General features: G+C 40.6%; 1 protein-coding gene across 1 annotated transcript in view; it reads right to left on the bottom strand.

Moving 5' to 3' along the window:
* UBE2R2 (ubiquitin conjugating enzyme E2 R2) overlaps positions 1 to 16289 on the bottom strand; it is a 93637-nt gene extending 77348 nt beyond the window's left edge. Inside the window, exon 1 of the mRNA XM_060155248.1 lies at positions 15639 to 16289. Within this exon, the coding sequence (XP_060011231.1) occupies positions 15639 to 15815 (177 nt within the window). The 5' untranslated portion in view covers positions 15816 to 16289. The remainder of the gene's footprint in view (positions 1 to 15638) is intronic.
* Positions 16290 to 18095: the final 1806 nt, after the last annotated feature.

Below are 18095 nucleotides of genomic sequence, written 5' to 3'. Positions count from 1 at the left end.
TTAGAAAGCAAAATAAATCTCCAGATCCAACAAAAGGGGAAAGGTTAAATAATGACTAGTTGGGAAAATGTTCAAAATATGTTAAGTTTTTTTAAAATGGATACACGGTATCCAACTTTTTAGATGAAATACAGTGTATTTCAGAAGAAATATACTTTATTATTTCTGGATAGCATCATTACAAGTGACTTTTTAAAAGATTTTTTAAAATTAATTTATTTCATTTATTTATTTTTGGCTCTGTTGGGTCTTCATTGCTGCATGTGAGCTTTCTGTAGTTGTGTGTACTCTTCATTGCGATGCGCGGGCTTCTCATTGCAGTGGCTTCTCTTGCTGCGGAGCACAGGCTCTAGGAACGCGGGCTTCAGTAGTTGTGGCTCACGGGCTTTAAAATGCAGGCTCAGTAGTTGTGGCACACGGGCTTAGTTGCTCCGCGGCATGTGGGATCTTCCCGGACCAGGGCTCAAACCCATGTCCCCTGCATTGGCAGGCAGATTCTTAACCACTGCACCAACAGGGAAGCCCACAAGTGACTTTTTTCTTCGTAGTTTCAAGAACTTTAAAAACTTTCTACCATAAACATGTGTTCACTTATAACTGGGTATAAATATTTTGAGGTGTTTTTTAAAAATTTATTTATGTTCAATTTATTTTTGGCTGCGTTGGGTCTTTGTTGCTATGGGCGGGCTTTCTCTGGTGGCAGCAAGCGGGGGCTACTCTTCCTTGCAGTGCACGGGCTTCTCATTGCAGTGGCTTCTCTTGTTGCAGAGCACAGGCTCTAGGCTCACGCGGGCTCAGTAGTTGTGGCTCGCGGGCTATAGAGCACAGGCTCGGCAGTTGTGGCGCACGGGCTTAGTTGCTCCGCAGCATGTGGGATCTTCCCGGACCAGGGCTCGAACCCGTGTCTCCTGCATTGGCAGGTGGATTCTTAACCACTGCGCCACCAGAGAAGCCCGTATTTTGAGTTTAAAAAAAAAAAAAGTGTTACTGCCACGTACACAAAAAAATGCAGGTACCTCCGTATCAGCTTGTACATTATTAGTATCAAGCTTGTTCATTAAGATATGAGAAAAAAAAAAAAGATATGAGTAACCCACATGACAATGTTAAGAGAACTTATTCTAAACCCTACAAATTCTTTTTCTCAGCTGTTACAACAGTTACAACACAATTTACACTTGTCTTCATGTTTAACATTGGACAGAATTCTAGGCACAATATTTTAAATTACATCATTAATAAATGACACACAAAGAAAAGATATTTGCAACATGCAATACATCTGACCAATGACTAACTTCCTTTATGCAAGCAGCCTTTATTCTATTAAAAAAAAAAAACCTAAAGAAAAATGGGCAAAGAACAAGGATAGTTAACTTGCATAAATGTTACAAATGGCCAATGACATGAAAGTAAGCTAAATTTCATTCACAATTAAAAGAAACAACTGGGGCTTCCCTGGTGGCAGAGTGGTTAAGAATCCGCCTGCCAATGCAGGGGACACGGGTTCGAGCCCTGGTCCAGGAAGATCCCACATGCTGAGGAGCAACTAAGCCCGTGAGCCACAACTGCCGAGCCTGCGCTCTAGAGCCCCTGTGCCACAACTACTTGAGCCCACGTGCCTAGAGCCCGTGCTCCGCAACAAGAGAAGACACCACAATGAAAAGCCCACAAACCACAACCGAGAGTAGCCCCTGCTCAGCGCAACTAAAGAAAGCCCGCATGCAGCAACTAAGACCCAACACAGCCATAAATAAATAAGAAACAAACAAACAAACAACCAGACTTCCCTGGTGGTGCAGTCATTAAGAATCTGCCTGCCAATGCTGAAACACGGGTTCAATCCCTGGTTCAGGAAGATCCCACATCCCATGGAGCAACTAAGCCCGTGCGCCACAACTACTGAGCCTGTGCTCTAGAGCCCGCAAGTCACAACTACTGAAGCCTGCATGCCTAGAGGCTGTGCTCCACAACAAGAGAAGCCACCACAACGAAAAGTCCACGCACCGCAACGAAGAGTAGCCCCTGCTCACCGCAACTAAAGAAAGCCCTCACGCAGCAACGAAGACCCAACACAGCCAAAAATAAACAAATAAATAAAAAAGAAAAGAAACAACCATCATAAAGGCTGATTTATCAGGACTGCAAATTTTATACTTTGACAATACTCATGTTTCATCACAGAATATATATTAACATTTTTGAAGGGTAATTTGACTATCTAGTAAAATTAAATACACATACCCTTTAATCCAACAAATCCACTCACAAAAGTATAGAGGTATGTAAAAATTTCCTGTTCAGCCTTGCTTGTCAGAGTAAAGAGCTGAAAACAATTTTTCATGAATAGGGGAATAAATAAAGTACTTCCTTAACGACTTGAATATTGTGCAACAGTTACAAATGATGAGATAACCCATAAATATTAATAATGGAAAGATCTCCAAAATAAACTGTTTTTTAAGTAGCAAGATGCATGGACTTCCCTGGTGGTGCAGTGGTTAAGAATCTGCCTGCTAATGAAGGGAACACAGGTTCCAACCCTGATCCAGGAAGACTCCACATGCCGCGGAGCAACTAAGCCTATGCACCACAACTACTGAGCCTGTGCTCTACAGCCTGCGAGCCACAACTACTGAGCCTGCGTGCCACAACTACTGAAGCCTGTGCGCCTAGAGCCAGTGCTCCACGAGAAGCCACTGCAATGAGAAGCCCGCGCATCACAACGAAGAGTAGCCTCCGCTCGAAGCAACTAGAGAAAAGCCCGCGCACAGCAACACAGACCCAATGCAGCCAAAAATAAGTAAATAAATAAATTTAAAAAAAAAAAGCAAGACGCAGAAAAATACTTATAGTATAACCACATTCATAGTTTTAAAATGCATAGATATGTTTGTAGATACATAGAATATTTCTGGAGGATTACATTCAAACAGTTAAGTGATTTTCGGGGGAGAGAAAGACTTTCATACTGCTTGAATTGTTTTCCTAGACTAATTTTAAGAAAAATAATAAATGAACACCCTTAATAAATGTTCCTCATTACATCTTTGTTAGGAAAAAATATATTCCTATATAATAGCTACATGATAAGATTAATCCATCATGAACTTAGTATTTTTCCCCACCAAATCTACTAAACTAAATTTAAGTGGCTCCATGTTGAAGCTGAGATAAGACTAAGTCCTGCACAAAGATGTCTGAGTTAAAGCAGAGAAGAAATAATGTGGAAAAAATAGGTAGCTAACCAGATTTGGGGCCAAAACTTACCATAATTACTTTGTAACAAATGTCTGGTGACCTCCAGGGCTAGAAACATTGTAACTTTACTTTTGGTACTATAATAATATCTTCAGTTTGGAATAAAATATAATTATCTTCAGTCTAGTTTTAATGTCTTAAAACTGAAGACAGCAGTTCAGTAATTAAATATATTCAGTTGCCAACAAACAATTTTTCTTTTTTAAAGAGAGAGAGAACAAGTGTTGCTGAAGATGTAGAGCAATTAGAACCACCATACTACCAGTGGGAATGTAAAATTGGAAAACAGTCTGGCAGTTCCTCAAATAGTTACACATAGAGTTATCATATGACCCAGTAATTCTATTCCTAGGTAAATACTCAAGAGAAATGAAAACACTTGTACACAAATGTTTGTATCAGCATTATTTATAATGGCCAAACAGTGGAAAACAACCCAAATGTTCATGAACTGATGAATGGATAAATAAAATGTCCATACAATGGAACATTATTTAACAATGAAAAGGAATGAAGTATTGATACATGCCACAACATATATGAATCTTGTAAACAATATGCTAAATGAAAGGCCACATATTATATGATTACATTTACATGAAATACAAATCTATATGTTTACAGAATAGGCAAACCTATAGTCCCAGGAAGCAGACAGGTTGCCTAGAGCATGGGGAGAAATGGGGAGTGACTGCTAAAGGGTATGGGGTTTCTTTTTGGAGTGATGAAAATATTCTAAAATTGTGGTGATGGTTGTACAACTCTGTGAATATACTAAAAGTCACTGAATTGTACATTTAAATGGATGAATTGTATGTAAATTATATCTCAATAAAGCTGCTATTTTTTTTAAAAGGAAGAAGGGAAATCTATTACAGTCTTAAGAGGCACATCACCAAATGCAATCGTGGACCTTACTGTGGATTTTGACTCAAACTAACTTAAAATTATGTCTGTGAGACAATTGGGAAAATCTGAACACTGACTGGATATTAGATAATATTAAGGAATTGTTTATTTAATAAGTGTAAGGATAATACAATTATGTTTTTAGAAAGATTCTTTATCTTTTACGGACTCCAATATTTAGGGATGAAAGGATATGATATCTGGGGTTTATTTTAAAACAATCTAATTAGGGAGAGTGGGGATTAACAGGAGAGAATCCAAGAGGTCATTCACAGTGAACTGGGTCTTAAGATACAAGCTGGAGTTCACGGACTAAAGAGGATGCGAGAAACATTGAAAAATGAAAAAGGCATTCCAGACAGGTAACGGCTTAGGCAATGGCACTGTCAAAGACCACCTATGGGGCAAGAACAGAAAATACAGTTGGAAAAGTAAGCAACAACCAGATCATGAAGGGTCTTATATGTCACACAAAGGAATTTTTATTTAATTTTGTGGAAGATGGACTGATAAGTTGTTTTTGTTTTTGTTTTTTTGGTGGGGACAGGTCAGATTAGAGCTTTAGATAGGTTACTCTGGTGGCATTATAGACTGAAGGGGCACAAAACACTGCTGTCGAAGTCCAAGTGAGTGACAACTGAATGGGAATTTACATGGTGAGAGTAGGAATAAAGATTAGGGGCTAAATACCAGAGACATGAGATACTAAAAATAACTGGATATGTGGAAAGAGGAAGCAGAAATCATCTGAACTGATTTCCAGCTTCTAGGCTTGTGTGACTAGGTAGACAATGTCCAATATCCAGGAGAATTAATATAGAAGAGGCTTATGGGAAAGGTAGAGTTCAGTTTAGTGTTTAGTGTAAGTAGGACACACTGGTGTAAATGTGTACTAGGCAGGCAAAAACTCAAGAGAGGTCTAATTAGAGATGCAGACATGTAAGTCTTCGGGACATATCTGGTAGCTGGAACAATAACCCAGGAGAGCTTGTTTGTTACAGTTCACAAGCCACAGAAATGTAACCTATTTTAAAAGTTCCCTCTCTACTCTACCTTGTTAAGAATTATTTCATTCAAGGTGTATATGTAAACAGAATGATCAAGATGTAGTTAATCTTATATTTAGGAAACTTTATATATATTGCAGAGGGGAGAAAAAATATATATATATATATTTGGCTAAAAGTCACCAAAATTATTCTTTAACAAACTGCATGCATGCAGAGTATTATCAAAGCACAAGTACAGTGATAAAAATATACTTTTCTAATTATTCTGATTCCTTTAATGTATCAAGAACCATTAAAATATTCATAATTTATTTCAAAATCCTCCACTTTATAAGAAATTCTGCACTTCTGAAATGCACTTCTAGTCTGCTTTTAAAAGATCTAATGTCTTCTGATATTCTAAAAAGTAAGGCTAAAACAAAACTGGGTTTAATTGTTTTGTTTTATTCATTAGATTTTCCAAAATGAGGTTAAGCAATCTTGATCTTCATGGGACTACAGAAGTCAAGGTTGCTATATCTAGCAGGTTTTGCTAATGCCTCTCATTATCACTGCTCCAAAATTCTTAACCTCTCCTAAATGTTTTATAATACTTAAATTATAAGAGAAGCCCTTTACAGAGATCCTAATTTGCTATATTACTATATAACCAAGAACTCAATCTTAATTTTTAGCTAAACCTTCAGTCACCAAGAACATTAGATTTAATTGAGGCAACCTGGCAACTATAGAAAAATGTCACTGATGGAAAAACCCAAATAAAATCCAATTTCTTCCAGAAAGGGAAAGCACAACTAGAAGAACTAAGCAATCCAAATATTGAGCCACTAGTCTTACCACTATGTTCTAGACGAGGGACTGAATCACCTAAGATCTAAGGAAGAAATTCAGGTATCAGTAATTTCTTGAAACTGCATGCAGAATTCGGGGGCACAACTATCATTCTCAAAGGATGTGACCTCCCTCAAAAGATAACTTATTCTACAATTTACCAATTAAAAAAAATAATAACTTCAGAAAAAAATGGTTATATAAGAAAAGGGGCAACTCATCAATTCAAAACTCAGTAAGTGCTCTCCCCTTAAAACCCTTTCAATATTAGATTCCTTAGATCTTAATCTAAATTCTACAGAATTTCCATATCTTCAGTAAGACTTCTCTTTTTTTGTCTAGTAATTTTTCCCTCATTCTTATTTAGAGTAAATGTTGAAATATGATTAACAAAGTCCAAAGAACTCAGAGTAGAAACCCTGAGGACACAGTTACTATAATTTTTTTCTTTTTAAGTTTTATTGAAGTACAGTAGATTCATAATGTTGTGTTAATTTCTGCTGTACAGCAAAGGACGCAGTTATACACATATATATTCTTTTTCATATTCTTTTCCATTATGGTTTATCACAGGATATTGGCTATAGTTCCCTATGTTATCCAGTAGGACCTTGTTGTTGTTGTGGTTTTTTTCTTTTTTTACCTTTAGGGCTGAAGTTTTCCCACAGGGGTTAGCCCTTAATGGCTTAAATATATTACTCCTACCCCTATTTAGCCAATGGGAGAAACAGCAGTTATGTGACAAGACCAAGACGAGCCTTCTTAAGTAATAAGGTTTTTTTGTTTGTTTGTTTTAAACCCAACTACCAGAACTCAAATGAGCTTTGCCCCCTTCAGAGCAAACACCTCAGAAGGCTGGCTATACACCCACTCCAACAATGCCAGACTGCCACTACTCAAAACAATTCAAGACTTCTTTTTTTGAGAACTGCCTTCAGAACCTATTACACACTTCTTAATGTTCTTATTAGAGGCAAATCGTTACTTCTTCAGTGTGGACTTTTTTTTAAAACATCCAAAGGTGATTCAGATTCAACTTGGTAAATGAGGGAAATAATCTGAGTAATAGTATATTTTAGTCAAAAATGAAATGTGAACATGAAGTATTAGACTAATTTTACCTGTGCCTCTACCAACAATTTCAAAAGTAAAGTTTCAAATCATAAGAATATTCCTTTGAATAATGACACTTTTTTATTTTGCCTTATATATATCAGGTATGGTTTCAAGTAAACTTAAAAATCTGTTTTCTAAGCTTTAAATCACTCTGTTTCTATAAAGAATTACTACATATTGTCCAAGGTTTTGTGACTTTGCCAATTCTTAATATTATCTTATAAATGGGACCATGGTTATTTTCAATGAGGTAGTAAACATTCAATGTTTACAATCTGAATTTCTATGTATGCTACTAAATGAGCCACATAATCCAAATTATTTCAAGGGATTTATCCCTCAAATTAAGCATCAGCTGCCCATGCAGCAAATACAGAAAAGCAGATAACTGTGAAATTTGAAAATCCAAATACACAACAGACTGAAACTATGGCAATGATCTTAAGATGCTGTAATTAACGCATGAATATATGGCTTCCTCTGATGATTAAATTTTTTAACATCTTATTTTAGAATAGTTATAGATTCACAACATATATTTGCAAAGATAGTAATGAGAGATCTGTACCTTTCACTAAACTTCCCCCAATGGTTGCATCTTACATAATTATAGTCTCATATTAGAACTAGGAATTTGACACTGGTACAATATGTGAGTGTAGTTCTGTGTCATTTTATGGTCTGTGTAGATCTGTGTAACTACCAACACAATTAAGTTACAGAACTACTCCATCCACAAAGATCTCCCCTATGCTCCTCCTTCATAATCACATCCACCTCCTTCCCCCCACCCCAACATCTCTAACCCCCTAGCAACCACTGACTTGTTTTTGTTTATACTTCTGACATTTCAAGAATGTTATATAGGGCTTCCCTGGTGGTACAGTGGTTGGGAATCTGCCTGCCGGCGTAGGGGACACAGATTCAAGTCCTGGTCCAGGAGGATCCCACATGCCGCAGAGCAACCGAGCCTGTGCACCACAGCTGCTGAGCCTGCGTCCTAGAGCCCACAAGCCACAACTATTGAAGCCCATGTGCCACAACTACTGAAGCGCACACGCCTGGGGCCCATGCTCGGCAATGGGAGAGGCCACCGCAATGAGAGGCCCGCGCACCACAGTGAGGAGTAGCCCCTGCTCGCCGCTACTGGAGAGGGCCTGCACACAGCGGCGAGGACCCAACGCAGCCAAAAATAAATAAATAAAATAAATTTATTAAAAAAGAAAAAAAAAGAATGTTATATAAATGGGACCATACAATATGTAACCTTTTGAGATTGACTTTTTTTCACTCAGTGTAATGCTCATCCAAATTATTACATGTATCAATAGTTCCAAAAGTAAATAAAGATGCTGTCAACAGAGATAAGGAACACCAGGGCTTCCCTGGTGGCGCAGTGGTTGAGAATCTGCCTGCCAATGCAGGGGACACGGGTTTGAGCCTTGGTCTCGGAAGATCCCACATGCCACGGAGCAACTAGGCCCGTAAGCCACAACTACTGAGTCTGCGCGTCTGGAGCTTGTGCTCCGCAACAAGGGAGGCCGCCATAGTGAGAGGCCCGCACACCGCGATGAAGAGTGGCCCCCGCTCGCCGCAACTAGAGAAAAGCCCTCGCACAGAAACGAAGACCCAACACAGCCAAAATAAATAAATAAATAAACAGCGTTCCCTTTAAAAAAAAAAAAAAGGAATACCAGTTAACAGACTCAACTGAAAGAACAACAAAGTAAGTTTTAATCTTACACTGATTAAGTTTCCTATGGTGCTTAAATATACTTGGAAAAGCATTAAGACTATTATTTTAAAAGCATAAATGTCCATTGACAGATGAATGGATAAAGATGTGGCACATATATACAATAGAATATTACTCAGCCATAAAAAGAAACGAAATTGAGTTACCTGTAGTGAGGTGGATGGACCTAGAGTCTGTCATACAGAGTGAAGTAAGTCAGAAAGAGAAAAACAAATACCGTATGCTAACGCATATATATGGAATCTAAAAAGAAAAAAAAAATGGTACTGATGAACCTAGTTTCAGGGCAGGAATAAAGAGGTAGACACAGAGAATGGACTTGAGGACATGGGGTGTGAGGGCGAAGCTGGGGCAAAGGGAGAGTAGCATCGACATATATATACTACGGAATGTAAAATAGTTGGCTGGTGGGAAGCAGCAGCATAGCACAGGGAGATCGGCTTGGTGCTCTGCAATGACCTAGAGGGGTGGGATAGGGAGGATGGGAGGGAGGCTCAAGAGGGAGGGGATATGGTAACATGTGTATGCATATGGCTGATTCGCTTTGTTGTGCAACAGGAACTAACACGGTATTGTGAAACAATTATATACTCCAATAAAGATCTATTAAAAAAAAGCATAAACCAATATTGTATTAAGAAATTTAACTCCCGCTATGATCTCCCACCATCACTTCAGAGGTGTTTTATCATCATTTCTAACCTCAAGATTAGTTTTTTTAGACATATTTCTCAACTCTAGCACCTTCCCACTCTCCCCTTAAAGTAATGAGAAAGTTGCTATTAAAGGAATCAATTTGCCAATAAAAAAAATCCTTCTGCAATATGATTTGTTACTCTCTAATCCAAGTAGTCCAAGAACAACAACAAATCCAATTTTTCCAGTGAATTTAACAGTTATAAGCTGAAGTCATAACAATCTCTCCCCATAATTTGAAGGGACAATTACCTTGTGACCTTTAAACTTATAAAATTTAAAATAAAAATAGTTCCTTTTCAAATGCTCCATAAAGTTTCTTTTCCTTTTTTTTTTTGAACCGCACCATGCAGCATATGGGATCTTAGTCACCCGACTAGGGATCGAACCTGTGCCCCCTGCAGTGGAAGCACAGAGTCTTAACCACTGGACCACCAGGGAAGTCTCATCCATAAATTTTATTTTCTTAAAGCTCCACTTTTATACCTTCAAACAACATCCTGAGAGATAAAAGATCTCACCAAGAGAATAACACAGGCTTTAGAGTCAAGCAGTCTGGTAGTCCAGCTTGGTATTACAACTTTCTAGCTGAGGACCCCGAGCAAGTTAAACAAACTCTATGATTGTTTCCATATATATATAATAGCAGCCACACCTCACAGGAGGATTATATGAGATATTCTATTTAAAGTATGTGGCACACAGTAAGCACTCAATAAATGTTAGCTACTAATATCTATATTACTGTAATAAGGATAGTAGCATGTATCTGCAATTAGATATGACCTTCAGAGTTTTAGCATGTTCTAAGTGCTCATTCTACTTACCTTACCAATAGGTTTACAACAGAAATTTAATTTATTGGATTGTAACAAAAACATTTTTATATTTGTTATTAAAACAAATCAAGTAAACGTGCTTAAAGTGGATATTCATTTTCTATCTTAAATACATATTCCCAAATCTGAATATTCCAATTCTCATATGGAAGAATATTTATGTAAAATCAAACCTTGGCAATCCAAACTAAAATTATCTCTTCAATTTAGTATCTATCATTCCATTCACTTCAGAATCAATTAGTTTAAAGAAACATTAAGCATACAACTCTGAATAACAATTTCTCTCTGAATAAAGCTGAAATGAATTAATTCTGTGTTGACAAAACACTTTCAAAGAGGCTCAGCTCAGTCTTATTTGGATATCTATGTAGCTGTACACGAAACAGTCCAAAAGAATTTCAGGAACATAAAAGAATTAAAACTTTTAAATAGGACCTTTCAGCAAGATGGAGTTCTATAGTCGTAAACCCTGAATTTGTAACTCTTCCTGTTATTTTCCCATAACTAGATTAGCAGAAGTAGGCCAATTTCTTAGGTGATCTCCTTTATTTCACCTGTCTCCAACAGATTCTTCTGGAACCTTAGACTAGGACCACTAATACTAAGTTGCAAAGATGGAACAGAACATTTCATCATGACAAACTGTGGTTATGTTGACCAATGTGCTAACTGGCCTTAAAACTCTGATTTTAATTACCATTACAATTCTGTCAGTAACACCTACACCTCACATTTCTGTATTTCAAAGTCTGCACAAAGATTTTTATGAAGATCATTCATAAAAGCTCTAAGGTTATCAATGTCCGAATTCTTTTCCTTACTAACTAAAAGGTAGTAACACTTCCTACAGTGCTTGCCTTTGATGTGTGTTCGATAAATATTGTTTACGAACACAAACCTCTGAAAAAGGGGAATCAATAAGCAGCAAAAAGTACTGAGGACACAAATCCTTGGTTCAAAAAGAAATAATCCTTATTTTATCAAATTTAAGACACTGATGCTGGCATTTAAAAAAATTTTATCAGAAGATTTCAATGGAAGGGTCTCTTACACCTAGGTCACTAGTGTCAGCTGGCTGATGGCAATTCTAAGACTTCATGGACTCATTCGAAATTTGAGAAGTGAAACTAGAAAAATATGCATCTTGGAATCAACTTAATACAGTAAAAGCATACTCTATGAAATACTGAGGTGTTATATTTGCCAGAGGTGGGGGCTGGGGATAGGGGACTAAAATTGCATTTAGTGCCCCAAACCATTGGACATTAACCACGTTTCCATTTACAATGTTGCTTTAGTTCACCCAGCACTCAAGACAAGTTCAGCTTCCAGAAAAGGTAACAGCTAAAAGCCCAAGAGGTGTTCTTAAAGCAACTGAGGAAAAACTTAAAACTAAGAAAATTTTAACTGACTGATTCATCATAAAATTGTTTTCTAAAAAAATAGCAATACTTTTATAATGTCAAAGGTGTTTGTTTAATTTTGTTTTTAAAGTTGCCAATCCAATCCCTTAAAACAGAGATTCTTTTTTGTTGTTTTTTTAAAAAAATATTTATTTATTTATTTGGCTGCGTCGGGTCTTAGTTCCCAGACCCTTGTCCCCTGCATTGGAAGGCGGAGTCTTAACCACTGGACCACCAGGGAAGTCCCAAAAGAGGGATTCTTAACAGGTCAGTTAACCATCTGAAAATGCATACAAACTACTTTCTGTGTCCTCATTGTCTTTTGAAGAAAATTTATCAAGTTCTCAAAAGGATCCCTACACCAAAAAGACTAACAGTTGCTTAGAAAAATTGTTTCAACTGTATGTTAAGAATTTTAAAGTCATAAAATAGAATGTGCTATATATAATCTGAAGACCATTGCCAGGCACAGAGGTTAAGTTTGGTAGTTTGGTGTGTTTTTTTTTTTTGGGGGGGGTGGCATGCAAAGAATACATTCATTTACTCTAGAACAAATGAAAATAATGCATGTCCTTTATTTTAAAAAACAACTATTGAAGAGTTTCTTTAATACAAAACAAAGCGGTAAGTCTGATGAAGAAGATCCTATTAAGGAAAACTTTGAGTATATCACAAATACTTCCTAAATTTTATTAGTTGGGAGTTATCCAAAAAAGAAACACGCCTATATTTCATTCCCTTACATTACTGAATAAAACCAAAACTACAAAAACTGCAATACTTTAAACATTCTGCATCACTTAAACTTCAACGTTATTCCTATCATGAAAGAGTCACTCTCATTTTCTGGTATCTAGACTCACTGCTATTGTGCATTTAGATAAATAATGCAGGCGTTCCAAGGAGGTTCTATACTAAAGCAGCCACACTAAGTTATGATCATTATCAGGACTTACTTGAAAAGACAGTTCTTTTTAAAGGAACGGAGGTGAACGTGTTAAAAGTCATCACTAACTGCTCACTTGATCGACAAGTTATTCTTCCAGTAACATAATAAAATTCCAACTTGCTCCACATTCGCAAAATTAAGTTCAGACGTGTTCTGGGTGTTCTAAGTCATCTCCTACTTTATGTTCTATAATGGTTGACCCCAGAGGAAAAATTCGAAGCAGCGAAGAAATTCACTGGGTGAATAATGAGATCAAGAAATTAGACAAAAAGATAGTGAAGCCAAAGAAGAGTTTATAACATGCAGAAAATCAGACACAAGAAACTACCTTTGCCCATCATATATCTAGATTCCCCCTGCCCACCCAAGCTAAGAATCATACAGATTCAAGATATTTAAAAAAGAAAAATAGGATGAAAAAACAAATTTGTGAAATACAGGTCTCACAAATCTCTACTACAACAGATGCCACAGTTAAAACAGACTGGAACCAACTATTTCATGATGAAAAAGATCAGTTAGAAGCCTATTAATATGTAAAAAGTAAAGGAGTTACGTTATGAAAAATTTAAAGAATGACTGGCAGCCCACTGCCTTCGGAAACTGTAATGCAAAATAGAAAAAAGAGTTTAACTTGAAAATATTGATAAATTATATTAAATGTTCAAGGACCCCCATTTGATAAGGGAGAACAGTAGTACAGAAAAGTCTGTGCCAACTTTTAACTGCAGCTGTAGTGAAACACACTAAAAGCCTTGTTTCACAAAAGCAGTGAAATAAAAAACAATGGTTTTAAACTTATCACCAGTGTCAACTGCTCATGACCATAAATTTGCCTTTTTCCAACGAAGAACTTTGGTATAAAAAGCCAAAGTCCTTTGCCAAAAGCAGAAGAAACAAAACTGACCAAAATTCTTACACAAGACTAAAACATTAAACCTGTTTAAGAATTTTCATATATTTTTTTACATGTCACAATTAAAGGTAAAAAAAAGATTAAGATATCTAACGCAACAAAATTGGAGATCAAACCATTCTTTTTAAATAAGACAAATTAAAAAGCAGTTAGTTTAAATCAGTGTATACTACAGGGAATCCTCCTTCCAAACTACCTATTCCAAACTGAGAGGGGTCACCACACTCCCTTCCCAATTACTTAAGCAAAAATATTACAATTTTTAACCCATTATTTCCTTCCATGTACAGTTTGTTGTTGTTTTGTTGTTTTAACAAACTGCATAGGAATAAGATCATTCTAGCTAGTATCCATTTATCTTGACTACTGATTGTCCCAAACAATGATACTTTTTGGAAATTAAACTTCATTTCACTAAAGTTAGCCAGTAGATTTTGCAAGTATCTGCATCTGAGTACAGCGTATGGTGACCACAAAACATGAAGCATACAGTTGGTATACACGATATTCTAAACACTGAATACATGTTTTTAACTAGGTATTTAGTGACTATCAGAGACATGAATATTAAACATTCCCCTATCAATTCCTGACATTTTCTACAAAATAGACCCAATTTCAAGCCTGAAACTGAGGCTTCTACCTTTAGAGGAGTAGAAACTAAAGTAATTGGGTACTCCTTAAAAATACACGTAACTACATGACTAAGATACTCATTTAAAACTTTTGCCAAGATAGCCCCTCCCTTCAAAACAAACCAAGACTGACTCACAGCCCTATTTTACTTAATTTTGGAAACAAAAAATTAAATTAAATGAATTCCTAAGCACTCTTTTCCTCTCTCTGTTCCCCCATCATTTAAAGCATTCGACCTTCAACCTGTGATTTGCCCCTTAAAAAATGGTAAAATAAAAACAAAAACAAAAAGAAAAACCCCTCAGTATCTCCAAGTTATCTGTCTTGGAATAAAGAAACTACTGGATTCAGGAATGATAATAACCACTGTTCTAACATCCTGGAAAACAACAGAAACAATGTCTATGGTTGTTAAGGAGCGGTCCTACTCTGCGAAACCATCCCACCTCAGATAATACTTTTCATCCGTAAGACCCCCCCCCCATTTGCTAGAGTTAACCATCTGAGCGAAAGGTTTCAATTTTGTGTCCCTAAAGTGGGAAACTCTCTCTCTACATAACATGTACCGCCCTCTGTGGATATTTCTACATGGGAGGCGGGGGGTGAGGGGAGCGGGGGCAGTAAAGTTGGTGGCAGGGTGAGGACAAAGGGCATTTTGAAACACCACTGAAGTAAATACAAAACGAGGACACAAAGGGGGCTAAATTACAGTTCCCTCAAGTGGCTAATGGCAAGAAAATGCAGGCACCCTTGTTTAGCACCCCTAGGGTTCCTATTCTCCATTAACGCCCGCTGGAATGCGAAGCTGGAACCACCAGTATGCAAGAAGCCCATCAAACCCCCCAAATGTCAGGCCACTAGGCAGCCTCCGGAATGACAGGCCGGTACCCCTCCCCCACCCCACCCCAAAAAAGGTCCAATCCCGTAAGTGCAGGTCACTCTGCCCTCTGGGGTAGTTCCAGCCGGCGCAGAGATGGGAAGACGAGAGGGGAAAGCCAGACCACCTCTCTTTCCGTACACCCTCGGCTGGTGAAACAAAACAAAGACCGCCCTCCTCCTCCGGTAGCCACTACCCTAGCCAAAGAGGCTTTTCTATTTCCCGGTGCAGTCTGGCCTCCCGCCCCCGCCCCCATGACAAAGAAAAGGGACTTGGTGAGCGAGCGAGGCCTTCCTGCCTCCACCGATGGGGGGAGGGAGCTGCCGAGGTGAGCAGCCCCCTCCGCTCACCCGCGCTCCCACTCTCGGCCGGGAAAACTACCGAAAGCGGCAGCCTCCACCTGGGGAAGCCTGGTCTGAGATGGGGTCGGAGGTACCTTGAAGTAGCCGCCTTCGTAGAGGGTGTTAGGGGGTCCGAAGATGGCAACCTCCCAGTTGTAGAGGTCGGATTCATCCACCAGGGTGATCCGGAAGCCCTCCACCGGCTCCTCCTGAAGGGATTTCAGCTCGAGCATCAGGGCCTTCTGCGAACTGGTCATCTGCTGCTGGGCCATCGCGGCGACGGCGGCGCCGGGCCGGGGCCCCAGTCCTCACGCACCGGCCGGGCCGGACCAGGCCCCTCCCCTCCGCTCCGCTAGCCCTCGGGCGGCCCGCACCGGGCCCCGGTCTTCACACGCCCGGCGGCCCGGACCAGGCCCCAGACGGCCCGTGGGCCGGCCCGGTTCCTCCTCACACACGACGCGGGCCGGGCCGGGCCCTTCTCCTCACACTCGGGCCGGGTGGGGGAAAGGTGGAGAGAGTTAGAGAAATTCGCTCCGGGTCCCGGGCCTCCCCCCCCCGGAGGGGGCCTCAACTTGGCGGGGGGGGGGAGAGGAGGTGGAAGCGGAGGAAGGCGGCGGAGGGCCGGCGATGGTGAGCGGACGGGGCCGAGCCGGCCCGGGAGCGCCGCGCTCGCTCGCCCTCTCGTTTCCTCCGGGGCCGCCGGGGCCGAAGGGCGCGCGGGGCCGAAGGGCGGGGGGGGAGCACGGCACGCGGGGGTCTCGCGGCGGCGGCGGCGGCTGCGCGGGGGGAGGGGCGACGGCGGCGGAGGAGGAGAAGAGCAAGAGCGCCTCGCGCCGCGGGAGCGACGGAGCCGAGAAGAAGGAGGGAGGGAGAGTGGGAGGAGGGGCGCACGTCGGGAGGGAGGGCGGCTCTCGGCGGCGGGCGGCCCGACGCGACGCGCGTGCGCGCGCCCCTCCCTCCCCCGCCCTCCTCTCCCTCCTCCTCCCCCTCCCCCTCCCACTCCTCCCACTCCTCCCACTTCCCTGCCTCCTCTCCACCGCCCCGCGCAGTGGCGGCGCTTTGTGACGCCTGGCGAGTGTCCCCCGCCCTTAGGGCCAAGCGGCAGTGGGGGGGTCGAGGGTGGCAGTGGGGGTCGAGGGTGGCCGCAGGGGATGCCCTTGGCCCCAAAATGACGGCTGTGCGGCTTGACGCCGCGGTTCCAAACGCGCGCCCCGGAAGGGACCTCTGTCCTAGAGCTGTCATCGCCCTCCTCCCCACTACTTGTATCCACTGGCCTCCCGCAGTCATCCTACGAGCCCCAGATCCTCTGCAGGCCTAACCCCCCGCCCCCCGCGCCATGACACACAGTCCGTCGTCCCCGCACTCAGTAGGTGCTTGACAAGGATCTGCTGACAATGTGGGTTTTGTCGGTGCAAACAAGCTTCCTGACATCTCTTCTGCAGGTCCAGTCCTCATGCCATTGTGTCCTTGGAGAGCAGTGTGTCACCAACTTAGGGGGCTGGGGGGCAGTTTCCCATCCGAGAAATGGGGAAGGCAGATAGGTCAGTTAATACTTCCCTTCTTAACTACAAAGAGGAAGTTGTAGGAAATGAGAGAAATAATAATACAGACTGAACCTGGGTTCTTGGCCCTTTTCTGTGTGATTTGGGGCAAATGCTCTAGCTATCCCCCAGTTTACCCATTTGTCAAATGGCGTATTTGGTTGAACTTTGACCCCCTACAGATCTTTTCCGGCTTGAAAGTCCAACTTAGACCTGGGGGACTTTTAAGATAATCCTGGCAGAAGTGAGATGTAGAGGTCTTCAATCCCCATGATTTAGAATACCCCTTTCTCTTTGGAAGGCATGTCCTATGATAACTCCATGAACGTTTCCTAGAAAAGCCAGGATACTGTGAGAGTTCCGTACACTTAGAATTTGGGGATCAGAAAGATCCTTGGTACCAACCCCTGCTCCACCATTTACATTATAAGACCTCTTCCTTTTTCATCAGCTTCTGTAAAAGAGGGTTAATTGTGCCTAATAAATAAACAATTGTAAATATTTAAATGAGATCATCCATGTACAGAGTTTATCACTGGCATATGGTAAATGATCCATAAATAGGAAATTTTATTTTTAAAAAAATTTAAGGCAGGGCTTCCCTGGGGGCGCAGTGGTTGAGAGTCCGCCTGCCGATGCAGGGGACACGGGTTCGTGCCCCGGTCCGGGAAGATCCCACATGCCGCGGAGCGGCTGGGCCCGTGAGCCATGGCCGCTGAGCCTGCGCGTCCGGAGCCTGTGCTCCGCAACGGGAGAGGCCACAACAGTGAGAGGCCCGCGTACCGCAAGAAAAAAAAAAAATTTATGGCAAAGTTATTTTCTGGATACCACCCCCTCCATTTTTTAAATAGACTTTTTTTTTAAACAGTTTTAGATTTATAGAAAAATGGAGAAGATAGTACAGATAGTTCCCATATACCTGGTACCCAATTTCCAATTTTTATTAACATCTTACATTAGTGTAGTACATTTATTACAATTAATGAACCAATATTGATATATCATTTTTTA

This window comes from Lagenorhynchus albirostris, chromosome 7 (genome assembly GCF_949774975.1).
Source record: "Lagenorhynchus albirostris chromosome 7, mLagAlb1.1, whole genome shotgun sequence".
NCBI classification, from domain to species: Eukaryota; Metazoa; Chordata; class Mammalia; order Artiodactyla; family Delphinidae; genus Lagenorhynchus; species Lagenorhynchus albirostris.
The sequence above is the reverse complement of the archived record's forward strand: the minus strand, read 5'-3'. Positions and strand labels throughout refer to the sequence as shown.